Source organism: Argentina silus (genome assembly GCF_951799395.1).
Source record: "Argentina silus genome assembly, chromosome: 16".
NCBI lineage: Eukaryota > Metazoa > Chordata > Actinopteri > Argentiniformes > Argentinidae > Argentina > Argentina silus.
Window position 1 is genome coordinate 8,926,650 of NC_139670.1, and position 18,443 is coordinate 8,945,092.

Below are 18,443 nucleotides of genomic sequence, written 5' to 3' on the forward strand. Positions count from 1 at the left end.
GGACTCTGACTTTACTGACTCTTTGGTGAATAAGCATGCTCTTACCCGTCCACTGCCAGCAAGAGAAACCAGATGAAGTTGAGCAGGGGCTGCACAAAAGGAGGGCCTTTCTCTATTGAGGGGTGTTTCTGTGTATATGTGCTGAACACCACCGACGCACTGTTTTTGTTCTTTAGACAGAGGAACCTAAGCAGGAAAGGAGAGAGAAAGACAGAGAGAGAGAGAGAGAGAGAGAGAGAGAGAGAGAGAAAGGTGAACAAGCAATAACACACAACAAGCATATTTTGATGACCGACTGAAACAAGATCTTGCAGCAGAGAGACAGAGAGAGAGAGAAAGAGACTCACTGTAGGACGGCCTGCGCCACAAACATGTCCACCTCGCTGCGGAAGCCCCGGGATGCAGAGTACTCCACCAGCATCTGGGCACAGCCCTCACCATCAGAGGAATGCAGGAAGTGTAGCGAGACTCACTGTAGTTTTCCTCTGCACAAATAAACACAAACATATTAAAAAAAATAACCTTACAGCCCGTACGGCAATCACAACTACAACACCCAATTAGGTATTTATAGCACTTTTTCTGTGGAAACTATGAAAGCAATGTGTACTGTGTGTAGTTGTCTTCCCATGGCTACCTTTCCACAAGGTGACAGCCAGGAGCTGGTGCAGTTTGGGGTGTCCCAGCTTCCCTGAGCCCCCTGTGGACCACTTAAGGCACGGGACACAAACGCTACTCTCTCTGGGGAGTTTGGGTCCATCAAGCTGAACATCTTAGCCAGGTGCTCTGCAATACAACGCAAGCTGTGTCAACAACACACTAACCTACCTTTATACACAGTCACTTTTAACATACAACAAGGCAACTCACCTAAAATGTCATCTTCTACCTTTGCTTCAGATTTCTCCAGAGACTCTAATACCAACATTGACAAGTCTGCAGCACTGTTTTGCTGTGAATAAAATAACCCATCAATTATTTACTTCTTAAAATAGACAACACTTCTACAATCTGTACAAACAAATAAAATGTATATTGTCCTTAGACTATGTCACTTGTGCATTTGCATGGCAGGACAGTATGCCAGTATGTGAGTATGTGAGTGTGCAAACTCTTAGCTGGGACTAGGAATGAGACAACTAAATCCTTATTAACTGATACAAATAATAGCATTTTAAGAAGGATATGCCTGTCATTACTGTACCTGTTCAACATCAATAAACTACAATACTTTTATGATACCTGGTTGTAGCTGAAGAAGAGCAGGGCGCCATTGTACATTAACTCCCTGGCCTCAGCATGTTTAGCCTGTGACATATACCTGTTTCAAACAGAGAAGGTATGTGTATTAAACTGTACTTACACCAAGTCAAGCAAATACACGAGAAGGAAAGCCAGCAGGGCAAGGGAGGGGACTATTGGTCTCTGCAGGCTCAAAATGGGTGTTCCCACTCCCTGCTCGATAATAATATAACTGACACTTTACAGAGAAATGGAACGTAGCTGCTCGTCTTAGTCCTGATGTAATCAGTTGTAGGCACAAATCAATGGATCGACTGCGTTCTAGCTGTCAGCATGAATGGCCATAGACGTGAGACAGCGTTCATCCTGGCCAAGGCTTATTTTCCAGAATCATTGACACCAAACGAAATAGACAGCTTGATTGCATTACCAATGGATGACGAGCTAAGTTACCACACAAGACAAGCAAAGTGACTTTGTGATTGAGGAAAGCATGTAAGACGACAAATCAGCATGGTATTAGCTAGCTATGGCCTGCTAGCATAAGCGTTGCAAACAAATGACATGGTTCTGGTTGGGCTGTCACTGTTATTGGAGTCTGAGAGTCTTGTTAGCCATCACATTTTAGTAATGTGTTGGCTAGCTACTAGCTAATCAAGGTAGCTAGCTTGCTAGCTACGTTGAGTTGGTTAGCTAGCTAGAATACACTGCAAGACTGGACTTCAAACTAAATACACAAATTGTAAGTTTTGGGAGACATTGAACTGTTTGGTTGGCCAGCTAGTAACTTAGCTAGCTGGCCTCTCTTGCTAACCAGCTACGTTTCATTAGCTTGCTTGCTTGCTAGCTGGAATTCTAGCATTCTAATGTGTCCCATTTTGAGCCTTCAAAATGATTGACGCATCAAATTGTCCAAACAAAAAGGACGAATGACCCGAGTGGGTGGGGCACTAACACGAGTCTACCAATCATACACCACATTTAGGGAAGCTAGGTTGACAAGCAGAATGATCTGCAACAGGCAGGCCCTGAAGCCAACTGATAATGTCGCCGGGCTAACGAAACTAAGCAATTCTTACCTAAAAAATAAGGTTCTATACATCTGATGAGCCTCATAGTAATCCCCCTTTTCCACACTGGCTCTCAGTTTCCCTTCAACCCTCTGTGTTCCTCCACGGTTTCTTGCGCTGGAGCACTTCAGAGCCTCCTGCTCCGACATCATTGTTTGTTCCCAGCAGCTCGGCCCAACCAAACCTTGACAGAGACGAACACAGAGGCACTAAATACATGTCCTGTTTCGCTTGCCGTAGTTAGTTCTACGGTTATTGTGACGTCGCGTTGTTTACACACGTCTGGCATAGAAATAGGATGTCTGGTTCGTCTAAAACTAGATTTCCCAAAGATAAGCCCATTTATTTAATCACAATTTTGACTGTTATTTCATACAAGACATAGATAAACACGTTGTCCATATAGCACCTCACTTTACCATGATACGATTGAAAAGGAGTGACTTTACTTACCAGAATATAAACCGTAGCTTTGTGTCCGAGTACTCACTGTCAGGTTGAGTTGTTACATTCATAAATGATGAGTATGCCGTGACAAAGAAGTACAGCATAATTTACATTACAAAACAATTAGAAAGAAGTGCAGCTTACACACAGCTCAAAATTAAGGTCTTTATTTGAACATTCCTTTTCAAACTTGCAATTGTGTACAAAAGACAAAAATACAATAATATAAAAACACCTGTATGGTCCCAAGACAATTTACAAATAGTCTGAAAAGCCTTTACAAAAATATATTACACCAATTCCTATTTCAGTTACTTAAGACATACAAATAAATAATAATGACATTTACAATTGGGCACTTGCAGGTTCTCATTCTCTATAAAAGAGTCATGGCCAAAAAGGAAGGAAGGAGGAAAATATACCCTGACTGCAGTCCAATCACTTCCCCTTCTCCTGTGTGAACTTGTTCACTCCCCCACATTGATTTAAAATCAATAAAACATTTATAGAACAAATACTACACCAGTCTACTCCTTATTCACACAGGGAAGTGAATGAGCACACAGCCGGGAGAAGGTATGGTAGAGAAACAGATCACAGCCACTATTGCAGCTTTACTGTCTTAGCAGAGCTGTGGTTGAAGAACCAGTGCATTGTATTCTTATATTACTTTGAGCGGTAATTCCCTTTAAAAACAAACACATCTAAGGACAATAACAACACTTTTAATTGCGGCGTATACATACATTTCAAAGCAACACTGATATTAGTATGACAAACTATTGACAATGTACAAGTTTACATTCCTCCATTGCCATCTCTATTTACAAGACTATGGTAAAAACTGCAGGGGCCAAACACACATGAATCCCATTTGGTTTCAAAAACTGTGCAGTTGTCACCCATTGCCAACACACACTTGAAACATTCAACCAATAAAATCCAATATGGGTCTCGTCTGATGAGGTAGCGCACCTGAACAGATTGCCTTGCAGTCGTTTTCTCAGCATGAATCCCATATGGGAGGAGTTTGATCAGAGCATTCCACTTGCAGTATGGACTTAATTAGAAAGCCAGTAGTTAAGGGTGCACAACTGAAGGGGGCGCTCTAAGGTGATAACCACTTTTATCCTTCACAAGTTCAGTAGTAGTGCTCCAGGCCTGAGGTCAGTCTTAGAGAGCCTGTCCTAGTGGGATGAGTTAGTGCACAAATCAAGAGCTGTCTGTTTGAATTATGAAGTATGAATTTGAGTGAGGCTCTCCACATCCCCATCCTCCCCAAACCCCTTCTCTTCTTTGCATAATACATCACCTACAGGACATCCATGACAGTTTTTAGATGTAGGTTGTGTGTGGACAGCTCAATCCCAGTAGAGCTCTCTCAACATGTCTCACTGGGCTCTCCGTGAACCCTGATGCGGTACAAGCAGGTGTACTCTTGATGTCCCCAGTTGGACAGCACCCGGAACTCAATGATCTGGTAGGCTTGGTCATTCTCCTCCTGTGGATTGAGATCATTCAGTGAAGTCTTAATGGAGTGTAATGGAAAAACCAGTATATGCACATACTCCAGCATTATGATTAACACACACATATTGATTAACACACATCTTTATGTATTGGAATGTGCTTTAGTGTTCCATATGACTAACCCCCTAGGTAGTTACATCATCTGTGACAATCATATGGAGTATCATGTGTTCAGTCTCATTGATTAGATTGTGCCCCTGGCCAAGGTTTCGACCTGTGATCAGGAGACTACCCCATTATCGAGTCACAAGGCAATAAGCCTAACTAGTAGCCTAACTATATTTACTGCCTGTAGCAGAATAATCATAAATCCAGAGGCACCCTACACAACTTGTTGACAGAAGATGAAAATACACATTAGTGTCTTTTCATAGGTTCAGTCTGTCCCCAGGAGATAGAGACGTAAAACTTCTAACTACAGGACCATTGTTCTTCGAGGCTGTCCCCAGGGTATCATCTAGGACCGCTGTAGATCATGCCACCTGTTTTCAAGGTTACATTATTATCATCATGTGAGGGCCCCGCCTCATCATCGGACCATCTTAAGGGTATAAATTGTATGCTGTAACTTGTATCGGGGCTCTCTGTTCGTACGGTGCTTTCTATCCGTATGGTGCAGATTGCTATGCTTGCAACCATTATTAAAATCTACTAAACAGATATTGTGTTCGTGCATTTTTGCAAAGTCTCACCGAGATGGTTATTTGTGGTAAATCCCCTAGACAAAGATTTCCACCACAGGAGGAATTGGCAAGACCTGAGAGTTGTTAGATGAAACTAACTTGCTGCAGTGATAAATGTGTGACGGCTGTGGGCTACCAACAACTACAACTAAAAATCAATAATCCTCACATTTTTGAGGCCATGTAATGTACTTACAGAGACAGGGTAAGTCTGTAGTGCATCCCCATCATCCTGGTAGGTGTAGCTGCCCAGTAGCTTCCCCTCCACATGGTACTCATCATCCAGACCCTACCAACATAACCCAGAGTGAGAACACAGCAGAGATTCCAATACAATATTTGTACCACAGGGTGTCAGTATAAGTTCACCACAGCACATTGAGCTAATACGTCTGACTGGGTGTTAAGCTTTTTAATGACACCACTTAGACAGCGCTGCCTAATATGTTCATGTTTTTTGTGGATAGCGGTGTAGTTGGTGGTTGGGGTTTACATGACATACATAGACGGTGAGCTGGCGTGGGGCGCTGCTGATGATACCAGTCGGGGACAGGGATTTAGGGATGTGTTCGAATGAGAAGGCTGTGGGGCGGATCTTCATGGAGAGGCGGATCACCAGGTAACCATTGGAACCCTTAAACGCCCAGCAGTTCCCTGGTTGGACATCAGGCTAGAGAGAGAGAGAGAGTGGAATCAGACGATCAGCATTTAGAAGATTCAAGATTAACTGTGTTGTCCAACGAAGTGGAAATTTGGCTTGGGCTTTCACCCATGCTGCAGCTGTAAAAGACAAACATTCCACATACAAAAAAAACATAGAAAGATGTTAGTGAATAAATACATACAGCAAGGTTCCTAAAAGCACCTCTATACAAACAGAAAAAACAAAGACGTCAATAAAAGCAAAGATCTGCACAAGTCCCTTTAATAAAAACAAAGATCCTCCAGTGTCCATCCTGGCCTCGTCCTTTTCTTATCTGCCACTATTTAAAAGTTGACACAGGGATACATTAATTTTTAAATCTATTTAATCTGCAACAAGGGACTCTGAACCTCCTCCCAGAGGGCAGTAGCTGATACCCAGCGTGTAGAACATGGGATGGGTCAGTAACTATCCTATTGGCTTGCCTTAGGGTAGCCTGTTCGTACATAGACTGCTGTCTTACCCCTATAATCTTCCATGCAGTCTGCATCAATCGGACCAGTTTGGACTTTAGTTGCACAGAGAGGTAAACCAAACCAAGCTGTAATGCCGTATCTGATAAGGCTCTGTAAGACAAGGCAGCAGCAGGGCAGCCCGTGTCTCAACAGAGCAGCGCCACCAGGAAGTATCGACCCCACCGGGAGGTAATCCCCACCAGGAGGTATAGACCGACTACTGGAAAATGTCTTCAGAAGGTTGGATAGGCAGTGTCTAGAAGTGGTGGAACTGTAATCGTGAAGCTACACCCATACATCTCAAAGTCTATAAATGGGGTGACTTGAGCCATACCTGTATGACGACACGAGGCGACTGGGAGAAGTACCAGAGAGGAAGACCAAACAGACTCATCAGTGCTGTCTTTGTCTCGTAGGTCTCTGAACAGCGAGTGCTCAGGATGCTGCCCCCTGCAGACAAACAGACGCATCACGTCACTCACTACAGTCCACATCCACCACACAAACCACAACCAGACTTGCTTACAACTAGGACACAGAGACATGATACCATGGTGCTCAAAGTCCAAACTGATTTTGTTGATAAATGTAGCCACAATCAACACAATAATGACCAGTTACCTCCAGACTCCAGGGCATAGTCCACCTGGCCGGTCCGATCCTGAGAGTAAAGTCTCAGAGCGTTCTTCACAATCAGCTGGACATGCTGGAGGAGGAAGAGGGAGGCAGTGGCAGGGTGAGGAAATAAAATAGAAGACAGAGAAGACACCGTTTGACTTAATCAATCAAATTTGATTTACACAGCTTTATTATTATTTTTACCCAATACATCCATTCCAATAATTCCATTAAAATGATTGCAATGAATTAGTTTTGGCGGGAAACTACACATCAGATGTTTTTTCCATCCTAGAATGCCATGATAAAACTCCTCACCTCCTCCGACATCCCAGCCCCAGCAGCTCCGACAACGTGCTCTACGGTCTGGGTGAGGGTCTCAGTGCTGGGCGTCTGTTCTTGCTGCCTGCTTTGCTCCAGCTGCAGGGTGACGTTCTGTAGGATGCTGAGCTCCAGGGAGGCCAGAGAGGCCTGCAGGTCGGCCCCACTCACGTAGCGCTCAGACAGCCACTGGAGCAGGGCCTCAGGCACCTCTCCCTCCCCAGGCTCTGCCTGATCCTGACCGCCTCGCTGGCTGCCGTAGAACAGGCTCTGCAGCTCCTGCCTCACCTGGACTGACACCTGACAACCACACAGAGAGAGAGACAGAAGACAATCAGATTCTAGGTCATTCTTGTCCGCAAGAAATCTGAATTTATCCAGACTAGCCATTCAATAGCACTTGTAAAAAAAAGTGGTAAAAGCCATACAGTATCAAGAACGAGAGCCAGAGGATGAGTTAAAGCAGGAAAGGGAAAGACTAGCTATAGAAGAACATGTGCATGTCCTGAGCTAGAGAGAGCCAGAGCGTGTGCAGGTGTGACTCACCGTGTCATGGAGGGAGTCTAGCCGGTCACACATGCCCTGGCATCCCATCACCCCCTGCAAGTCCTGCCTGATGCTCCCCAGCGCCGCCTCCAGCCTCTGCACCTCCGCCAGCAGAGCATCATGGGACTCGCTGTCCACACCCACACTGGAGGGAAGGGAACACACCAGCAGAGTTATACAACATGAAATAATTACAACACAAAAGATGACATAACGATTGAGTGCTAAACTCACCTGATCGGAACTGGAACTGGTGTGGGTGCTGGTGCGGATGCGGCAGTCTCTTGTCTCTTCTGCACCTCCTGAAGAAAATATGAAAATGCCATGAATGAATAACAAGCAATAGCACTTAGTTTTAGAGCCAATGCAGTCCGGTAGATGCAAACATACACTGTAGGTTGTCTATGGGTTTGTAGTACCTCTGTTTTGACTGCCAGAGCCTGCAGTAGAGCATCCAGTTCAGCCAGGCGAGACTCCTGACCCTGCTGCTGCACCACATACTGCTCTTGAGTCTGAACAGAGAGAATGAATAGGAGGAGCATAGACAGAGAGAGGGAGTGCTTTGTTAATGCAAAAACCCATGAAAAATGCAAACAAATGAAGTGAACTGAACTCACTATGCTTGCTGAAATCAACCTGGACAGTCCAACCCAGTCTCACCTGTTCTCTCTGTGTGGTATCCTTCTCCACCTCTCCCTTCAGTAGGCTCAGTCTTTCCTCCAGCAGGCCCGAGACCCACTTCCCCATGCTGTCCCTGTCCGTCTGGGTGTCCAGCTGCTCCTGCAGGGAGTGGTAGAAACCCAGCACCTCCCCGTGCTGCTGCTCCAGCCTCTGGCCTCCTCCCTCCACCTTCTCCCACAGCTGGGACAGGCTCTGCTCCAGCCGGGCCAGGCGCTCAGAGTCCACAGACACAGCTGCTACAATAGTAGCATCCTGCTGTGAACCAACACACAACACAGACACATCAGCTACACCGTGCATCATCTGTGCTAGTGTCATCAATCAGAAAATACAATGCATGCTGTGTGAGAACAGTAATAACCCACAGACTAAAGACCACAGATATAGAACAATAGACAGAACAGTAGGAGGGTCTATGATCAGTCTCTCTCTATGCGTAAGACACTCTTCTCCAGGAAAACACACTAAGTGCACTCAGACAACCACATACTGCTGCTAGCATCAACACTCCTACCTGTGCGGAAGCTGGTGGGGGAGGTAGGGGTGGAGCCATGGTGGACTGCCTGTCTATGGCTTGTTCCAGAGGGGTTACGGTTCTCCACTCTGTGATGTTGATGGCTGGCAGGACAGACAGCAGGCTAGACGGACCCCAGTACAACAGAGCTGGGGACAGACACAGAGAGAGAGAGAGAGTATCATAGTTAGTGAATGTGCAATTCAGTGGCGGCTGGTGGAGGTAGAAATCAGAGGACGGGCTCATTGTGATGAATGGAATGTGGAAAGTATCAAACACGTGTCTATTCCATGCATTACAATGAGCCCGTCTCCCTCCACCAGCCTCTCCTGGTGCAATTCTACAGAGGAAGTTATGAGCTTATGTAGGTGAATGCCCAGCATACAGAAAGGCAGTGTGGCTTGATGGCTGTATGACTGTGCGTTATGAACAGGTAAACAGGGCTTTGGGGTCGACGGTGAGAGATGTGCAGCTCACCCAGGAGGAGGAGGAACGGGAGCAGAAACAGGAGGAGTGTCCGGAGCTTGGGAAGGCACCTGTGAGGACAAGACATACTCTTAAATTTCAAGTGATAATATACTCGATAACACAATGTACTGAATTCAGTTTCAACATTGAGATCTCGCACGCAGTAACTTAAATAGCATATAGATCAGTGCCCACAAGTCATGGCTGTTACTATTAAAGGATTCCCTCACCTTGTCAAGACGAAGACATTAAGAAGAGACATGAGGGTGACCAGATGATACCATCCGGTCCCAAGCCACCAGAATGCCCCCGTCACTGCCTTCCCTGTACGTACACACACACACACACTAAATTAAGACGTGCATGGAGAAGACTATTGAAAGTTCTCTGGTGATGGCATAGTACACCTCCAGCTAGCAATGAGGATTACAGAATTAAGTGCATTCCACAGCTGAGAATAGGAGCAAGGGGATAAACATAGAGCAACAGGTTACAGAGTTAGTCACGGACAAGAACGACAACAACACTGCATTAGAATGATAACACGACACAAACCAGAGAGAGAGAATAGCTTAAAAGACGGAGCCCAACATTGAGGATGAGTCTTCGGCACCTGCTCAATCAAACGGCAGTTAGTATTGATAAAGAAGGTTAGAGGGGGAGAAGAGAGAGAGAAGGTTTGCCGCCATTCACTAAAGGGGTTCCAAGACAGACACACTAAGCTGCCCAGGGGGGAGAGAGGAGGGGAGGGAAAGGGCAACCATGCAGGGTTGTTGTGACACATGATAAAATGATAACCTGGGGACATGGCAGCCAACCAGAGACCAGACAGGACTCTCCTTGTCACAGCCCAGCCAGCTGAGCCCGCCTTCTGGCCCATCCACAACACACCGGAGCCTGGGGGGACCACCGGAGTGAGACAGCAATGTCATTGACTCACTAAATGTATTCCTAGTACACTTGCATAACATGGAAATGTGATTATATCTGACTGAAGAACTGGTAAATGGTACATTGGTTAAATTCAAAGCACTTGAAAGTGCTTTGGTTTCTTCATGCTCAAGCGTTGACTAGTAAGGATAGGCTCAGGTAACCTGTGTATGCACTGGCACCCCAGAGCGCCCACAACAGGTGACGGGACCTGGAGGCCCATGATGAAGATGATGATGATGAGCAGACTGTGTGTGTCTCTGAGTGTTGCTTCCCTTTGCAGTCGTCACCTATTGGCACCAGTTGATGAGGCGGGAGCGAAGGCATCAAATAAAAAAAAATGGCAAGGTAAGATGAGTGGCTACAACCATTGGGTGCAAATCCAGGAAGACACAATTCCATCATGGGCCCACACTTCCCCCTACAATGAAATACGAGAAGCCTCGAGAAGGGCTAATGTCAGGTGTGTGTGTGTGTGTGTGTGTAGCCACAGGGGCTTCGTATCAGGCTGAGATGAGAAGGGGAGCGTGTTGTAGCACAACCCCCATCCTCTATACCTCCCTTGCTTACACACTACAGACATTCCTGGCCAGAGGAACACCTATGAGTGCTACAGCAAAATGACAACTGACATTGAGAAACCATATCACATGAGATCATTCACAAAGATAAGTGTGTGTGTGTGTGTCTACGAAAGGCATATAATGTACTTACAAAGAGAGCTGTTGGGATGTTTCTCGTCAGTGGATAACTCATTTACATTCATGCTTCCACAGTAACTGGAGTGAGCTATAACAAATAGATAAAAGACACAATCACAACTAAATATGCCAAAAGAAAAATCAGTCCTCTGTTTGAAGTCCTAAAATCCTCCTTTCTCTTCCTCTCTTCACCTAAACAGAGGATGAACAGAGTGAGTTGAGGGAGAGAAAGAAAGAAACAGAGCATTTGCATGTCACCAGGGTAACAGCCAAAGCGAAGTCAGTCCATTTGTTTGGGAGAGAAGGAAATGCTGCAGCTGAGCTCTGTGAGGTAAAAGGTGCGAGACAAACAAATTGACACATGAAAAGCAAAAACAGCAAAAGGTGGTGGTGGGCTGTTAAAAGGAAAGAAAGCTGTGGTAGCATTAGCCTCCTCTGTGTCTGGAGGGGGGACAGTCAGAGGGAAGCAGCCAGTGATGAGTGTGTGTGTGTGAGAGAGAACACTGTAGGTTTAGAACCAAGACACCCACAGCAGTGGCAGATCCACTATGGTGCTTCCGAGGCTAACACCACATCAGCACACAGCTGGGACCTGGCAAGGTCTCCAAAACACCTGCCAAGTCATCAGCATTGAATAATAATAGAGTAAGAGGAAAAGCCATTGGTGCAAGCAGGGTGGTTCCTAAAAATAAGTCGAAACCAGTGTCAGATATATACCCATGCAAATCATCAGCAAGCATCAGAGAACGCCTGACTGAATGTGGAAGTAGTACCTCCATCAACCCCTCTCCTGCCCCCACAGTTCAACTTCAGCAGGGCAGCCTGCACCACCACAGCCAGCCCAGACACTGTGGAGACAGCAGCTCTCCTGCTATAGTGCAGGCCAGTGTCTAACATTGACAACAGCACCCCTAGAGGAAGAGGGAAGGAAAGGCACATAATAAGGGAATAACAGCCCATTAAACAAACACAGCCTGGTGAGTCTGATTTCATGTTGAAAAATCAAAGTTTTATATTCGTGTCAGTGGAAAGTCCTGACAGTCTTGATAACCGGGCTGCCACCAAGTGATTTCCATAGTTTAGATAGAGGACGAGAGAGGAGCAAGAGGCAAGGCCAGCCTGGCGCTGAGGTTTCTACCTTTGCCCTCTGTGTGTGTCCTCCTCAGAAGTACGTCGTGAAAGAGCAGGGTGAGGACACAGGCCACAGAGGCAGCTGCCCTCCTGCTGACACGCACACACGCGTGCCAGAGGGACACCAGCAGACCTACAGCAAATCAAACTGGGTTGAAAGTGCTTTGGGAAAAAATTATTGCAATACATACAACGAAGTCAACGAAAGAAAGAACAACCCTAGGAGGATGGGAGGGAGCGAGGGGGAGAGACTCAGGGGACAAGGGAAATAAACTGTGGATATGATGCTCAGACCGATAGGAAGGTCTTCTCTTCAACCTCATTATCGTCTGAAGACACACACATACATAACAATACACTCTCTGGCTCCCTCACCTGACTTGTTCTTGCGGCTCTTGTCCCTGCCGTAGACTGTGGAGGGCGGGGAGGTGGCGGGGGCAGCCAGGGCTTGGTCCCCATAGGCAGAGCGAGACACAGCAGCAGTCGTGGAGGTGGGGTACCTGGAGGTGGTGTAGGTAGTGAGGGCTTCCTTCCTGTCTGAGTGGATGGTGCAGTCCTTACAGAAGGAGCCGTTTACCATGGAGGTCTGGGTCTGGGCTGTGGTGCCCACTCCATTGAGCAGCTCTGTGCCGTGGCTGTGGTTGGCGAGGCAGGTCCGCTCTGAGACACACAGGAGGGTTTGCAGAGTGGAGAGAAAGAAAGACGAATGTAAAAATCTAAATGAAATTATCCTTTGTAACCAAAATCATACTGCAACGGTGTACAAGGAATTAGCTGTGACTGATAAGGCCTTGGTAAACTACCTTTTAATTCAGTGTCATCATCCAAACCTACAGAGCAAAAAAAAAAAAAAAAAAGATAACATGGTCAATGACTAACCACACATTTGACTAACATTTTAACACTTCACAAGAATGTTTTTAAAATTGCATTCTTATATTCAACTGTGTTTTAGGGTTTCAAAATCACAGAGGGCTGTGAGCTGACCCCAGAAGCCGTCGACGAGAGTCCTCTCTTGGATGCAGGACTCATCCAGCATGGAGGAGAGCAGGGAGGCGTCGCTGGCTGCACAGCTGTGCAGGCTGCTGTTGTGGCTCTGCAGCAGAGACTGGGACTGGCTCTTCCGGGGTGTAGGCAGGAGAGACTGGGACTGGGGCTGGGCCACGCAGGAGACAGAGAGCTGCTGGGAACGCCTGCTCTTCAATACCCTGGGAGAGGAGGAAGAGGGTTGGGGGGAGAGAGAGAGAGAGAGGGAGAGAGGGAGAAGAGAAAAATAAAAGGAGATGAGACTTGGAAGCAACCGTTACATGATGTAACAAACTCAAAACCGAATGCAAATGGAGGAGGGGAACAACGCCGGCACGGCACTCACTTGGACTCTCTGCGACTGGCCACTCCTGCGCTGTAGGACATGTTGTGGTTGAGCGGGAAGTCCAGAAGGCTGTCGTCGCCGTAGCCACCGATGGTGGTGTGCAGACGCAGGCTGCGTCGGGACATCCTGGGCGACTCGAACGCGGGCGCGAGACGCTGCTCCTTCTCAAAGTCGAGGGCTGTCGTTGAGTAGCTGGAGCTGGGCATTACAAAAAGGAGAACATGCAGATGTGTGTGTTCTAGATTAGACAAAATAACAGAGAATCATTCTACATTTCCTTGGGGCAACAGTGGCTGATTTGGATGGAAAATATTAATAAATGCATGTCTCGTATACTAAAGTGTCGAGGAAAGAAGAACAGGAAAGGAACAAAGCAGGGAAGGAGCACCCGGTCCCACATGGCTGCAGAAACTGATGGTAGTGTACTGGGCAATGATTAAAACAGGCCGGTGTTGTATTCCCCAGTCGCCAACAGGGCTATTTTGGCAGGAAACAAGTGCTGCTGTTCTCAACAATAAACACCATTGAACACAGGAAGAGGGATGAGGCCACATGATGGGGAACACTCAGATCTAAACATGGACACATATGACAGCCAAGGGACATGAATCTACTGGCAGCTGCAATACGCATACACGCTACATTTGCCAGACCCAGAGCTGGCCCACATTTCTAAAGAGCCATGTCAAACTGGCCTTTGCCAAGGACGGAGACAAAAAAAGAAAAGAAAAAAAAGAGAACAAACAAACTGCCATCTCTGAAGGAACAATCCAACCTTTCACAATGTTGAACTTTGGAACTGTAGTTATAAATGTAGCCGACACTGAAAGCTACCAGAAGAGATCATTAGGCTAACTGAACTGGCAGTAGGAAATAGGCTGGCTGGCTGGCTAGCTAGCTAGCACAGCATTACAGTCCCCTTTCATAATGACACAAGACAGACTGTTACAGTTCAGTAGTCTCATTACAACCAGTACACTGTCCCCAACTCTCTCTCTCACACAGTGAGCAAACAGGAGGAACCCTGCTGTTTAAACAGAGCACGCACAAAAGGAAGTCATGAAAGAGTAAGAAAGAATAGAATAGTATGATACACACAGATCAGTCCACCCCCAGCTCTCCAGATCCCAGCCTTCATCAGAGACGCTCATCCCAGGGAAAAGCCCTTAGGACAAACATCACGGACACCCACACACACACTCTGTACTGTACCGACACACACACACGCACTCCTGTGCCAGGAGAGATCAGGCAACTTAACACTACTTACTGTATGTGCTGTGCATTCACTTCCTGTAGCCACGCACAGAGGATCTACTTACTGACTCAACACCCCCCACCTCCTTCTCTCCTCCCCCCTCCGCCTACCTCCCTCAGTGAAACAACGACATGCAACCTTTCATTATGTAGTCTCCTCTGAGCTGAGGGGTGAGGTCAGCTTCAGGTGGAACTGACTGGTACAACAAAAGGGGGAAGAGAAGAAGGGAGAGAAGTACAAAGGAGGGACATCTGTGTCCCTGAACTGCTGAACCCTTCTTACGGCAACAAAGAGCTAGCAACAGGGCTCTTTCCTGTGTAACAGCCTGGCCATATCACCTCTCTCTCTCTCTGTCCATGTCTGTCACTTCACACACTGCATTAAGCCTCTCTAGGATTATTACCCAGCCACATCCAGAGCCAATTATGTGCTTTCCCCTTCCTGCTGCTCTGGCTGCCCCCCTGGCGTGGGCACTCTCTGCCCCTCATTGGAGAGGGACAGTTGTGTCCTCAGCAGAGGTCCTTCCCTAAACACTAGGCTGGGGTCTGGGCCAGGGGAGTTGCGCCGAAGACAGCTGCAGAGAGACCAGGCGTGCACACACACACACAACCACAGTCAAGACAAAATGTGTGTTTCAAACATAGATAGGCCTGTCATGTGATCATTTGTGTGTCATTTGTGATAATCAAAGTCAGGAGAGACACCTGCAGTATTACTGTCTAGACACATTAGTCTACACATCTGGTCCAATCAATTAAGCATTAGTCCAATTCCAGGAAGTATATATAGGCCAGGCCTAAGTGTTTTATTGATAGACTCAATGTCTCCTCTCCAGGACCTACACTGTCCCTCAGACTTTCACTCCATCAGGAGTCTGCCCAGGTTCCTGATTATCTTATGATTTCCTTGGGGAAACAATTTCAGATAAGACTGAATGTGGAAGGCAGGGGAGACTGGTGGAGGTAGAAATCAGGACATGCTCATTGTAATGCATGGAATGGAATGACACATTCAATGTATTATACCATTTCCCATTCCATTCATTACAATGAGCCCATCCTCTGTTTTTAAACTGTGGAAGGCCACACCAAGCAGACACATCTTTCCCTTATCACTTTCTCAATACTCATCCTGATCTCACACAGACAGGGAGACAGCTAAATCATCCAACCTAAAACGACCCCAACATTTAGCCTAAAATCCAGCACCAAGTAGACTACATATCAGGACACCATTTTGTCACAGAGTGTCAAACCTTGCCCAGCATGAGGCAAGCTAAAACTCAACCTGTGACCTGAAGCCATTTTCCATTTCACACAACATTATAAATGATTTACTGCCATAAAAACTGCAAGACAGGCCAGCAGCACATGTACAGATTACAGAGAGACAAACAGGGCCATCATTGCTCATTTTCAGCCCAGGGTGGGGCAGAGCATCATGGTCTCTGCATCACTCAAATATTCCTGCAATTCCCCCTCTGAAAAGAAAACACTGCTGGAATAAAAACATTCCTTCTGTGTTGTGTATCTATAAAGAAAATCTAAACCAGAACCAAGAGACATTAAAGGCAATGAGTTATACCCACATCTCTTATTCACTGTTTTTTCTTTTTTAATTGAAGATTTTTTAAATTGGCTAACATTGTAACATTGTCACATGCTCGCAAGTAGTAGCAGCCAGGTCTCCTGACTGTCTGAGTCACTTCTGACAACAGAGGCACACCCTGTCACAAAGATTAAACAGTGACTCACTTGCATCCGCAGACTTCCCTTTTTCATTGAGAAGGAAGAATGAAAACTACAAATACAAAAGGTGTCATAATGGGGTAAGGCCTATGTGAGACTAAACGCTCTCTGAAAACAACCCCTCAGGCCACAATTATTTGTTGACTTTATTTTTTTAGCGTGACATTTCAAATAGGCATTTGGGGGGGGGGGGAAACATGTTTTGTAAGTACAACACTCTCTCCCTCACTTAAAGTTGAGAGACTAGAGTATCAGTATCTCTCTTTCAGCCCTACAGGCGATTCAGCATGCATACTCACCTGCGGGAGTAGGTATAGCCAGTGTTGCCTGAAGCTGGGCCGCGTGTGTACACTTTAGAGGAGTCCATGGCCAGCCTTCACTTTTTCTCAGTAATAAGACTGCAAGAGTCAAACCAGGAAACTTTACTACAAAGTATATTTCATTTGCAACCGTTCTCTCATAAGGGGTCAGTTTTGGCTTCCTGTATTCAATTGACCTGTAAGCTATTCTTAACTTGACCCCTGATCTCCTGTTTTTCTTTCTGCGTGATCAGATCCTGTCCTCCACCCTTTTACTACAACTGAAACACTAAAGGGAAGCGCAATGATGTCAAGAGCTTACATCAGGAGAGGCCCAGGGAGTTACATCACGACAGAGTCCCTTTCCTAATGGCACATAAGTACAGGCTGTGAAACAGTAAACTTGGAGTTTAACCAAGTCAAACCCTCACGCTTTGCAGTGCCAGAGGGCTGGGCGGGAGCAGTGCAACACTAAATCAGTCTAGAATACCAAACACCTCCACCAATTGAAAAAGTGCTTAGCCAAAAACACAACAATGGATTTTCAGGATAAAATAACAACATAAAATAACAACACCTCTCTTTCTGTTTACATAATATTAAGCACCAGTTTTCTAGTCATGATATTTCCACCTTACCAACTGTAAAGCATTCAAAACTCCCTATTCTTCATTCATATATTTAAAGAATATAGTCCCACACTAAACTAGTGAAAGAAAGGAGACTCAAACACTCACCCGCACCATCAACACACCAACAATGTTATGATAAATGTTTGAGTATTTAAGTATAGCAGTCTCAATTCCTGCATGATCATTTAAACAAATTCAATACTCAAACCTGCCGTTCAGGATTTCAACATGTACTTTTTTAGAACAATATCACCAGCGCAGCACCGAAAATGCGACTTCACTGTGCTGTCGGCTGAGTCACGGCGCAGAGCGGTGCAGAGTGGGCGTGGGTGCAAGACTCAGCCCTGACTGTCCTGATAACAGTCTGCGAAAGTCAGATAGCTGCTTATTAGCTGACGTACTGATTTCTCCTCCAGTCATTTGAAAAATTATTCCAAAATGGCTTCCCACAATAAAGCTGGATAAATCAGAGGAGAAACACCTGTCTGTTGTTCCCACACTCAGTCGAACTTCTTCTTCTTCAGGTCATGTGTGAATGAAACATTGCAGCACACTGGTTATCCTAATAGACCCATTGTATGTGGCTGCAAAAGTGCCAAATACTGGAGAAGTAAGTGTTGCACATACATGGGTACATGCAACCAGACCAAAATGTCATTTCGGTGGGTACTTGAACCAATCAATGCGCAGTTCAAAGGAGGTGGCGAGCCTCACGTCCAATGGTAATTACCAGTGGGCGGGGATCCCGCGAAAAATGAACTGCATCAAGTTATCGAGTTTAGTTAGCGAGCTAGCTAACTACTTCCACATAACACTCACTGCCTATAAACAAGCGTCTTACAATGTAAACGAATGTGTCAACGTACCTGCAAGTGAATTCTCTGTCGTTTCTTGCCAAGCTCTCATCCAACGGTCGTTAACATTTAACCTCTGATTTCTGACAACACTATTCTCTCACGGACACGACTTTCGAAATAAATATGAACGAAATTCGACAGAAAAAGAAACGGACGCGAACATCGACAGCAGCTTCTGTGTGGTTGCTTCTCTCCCACAGCCCACGACGGTGACGCAGACAGGATTCTTCGAGGGTT

General features: G+C 46.0%; 2 protein-coding genes across 8 annotated transcripts; both read right to left on the reverse strand.

Moving 5' to 3' along the window:
• Nucleotides 1–41: 41 nt before the first annotated feature.
• On the reverse strand, nt 42–2,504 carry get4 (guided entry of tail-anchored proteins factor 4; the record flags this gene model as incomplete). Its single annotated transcript, XM_083687812.1, is given in 8 exon segments — nt 42–186; nt 348–462; nt 465–485; nt 638–715; nt 718–786; nt 871–952; nt 1,243–1,321; nt 2,322–2,504. Coding segments are annotated over 8 exon segments (732 nt in total). The 5' UTR covers nt 2,465–2,504.
• A 406-nt stretch (nt 2,505–2,910) lies between these two features.
• On the reverse strand, nt 2,911–18,353 carry LOC310816935 (SUN domain-containing protein 1-like). Of its 7 annotated transcripts, none has more exons than XM_083687295.1 (23): nt 17,455–17,893; nt 16,718–16,816; nt 13,413–13,610; nt 13,028–13,248; nt 12,844–12,870; nt 12,416–12,700; nt 12,048–12,173; nt 10,923–10,997; nt 10,373–10,498; nt 10,077–10,175; nt 9,509–9,602; nt 9,288–9,346; nt 8,811–8,959; nt 8,276–8,548; nt 8,035–8,127; nt 7,850–7,917; nt 7,616–7,760; nt 7,067–7,369; nt 6,752–6,836; nt 6,465–6,580; nt 5,475–5,642; nt 5,169–5,261; nt 2,911–4,260 (listed from the first exon to the last, which is right to left on the reverse strand). In XM_083687295.1, the coding sequence occupies exons 2-23, from the start codon at nt 16,783–16,785 to the stop codon at nt 4,141–4,143; spliced, it is 2,991 nt and encodes a 996-aa protein (XP_083543421.1). In that variant the 5' UTR covers nt 16,786–16,816; nt 17,455–17,893; the 3' UTR covers nt 2,911–4,140. The 7 variants fall into 7 exon arrangements, with proteins under 7 accessions (XP_083543421.1, XP_083543420.1, XP_083543419.1 ...); XM_083687294.1 differs by having other exon boundaries at nt 8,276–8,551; nt 17,831–17,892; XM_083687293.1 differs by having other exon boundaries at nt 8,276–8,551; nt 17,455–17,892.
• Nucleotides 18,354–18,443: the final 90 nt, after the last annotated feature.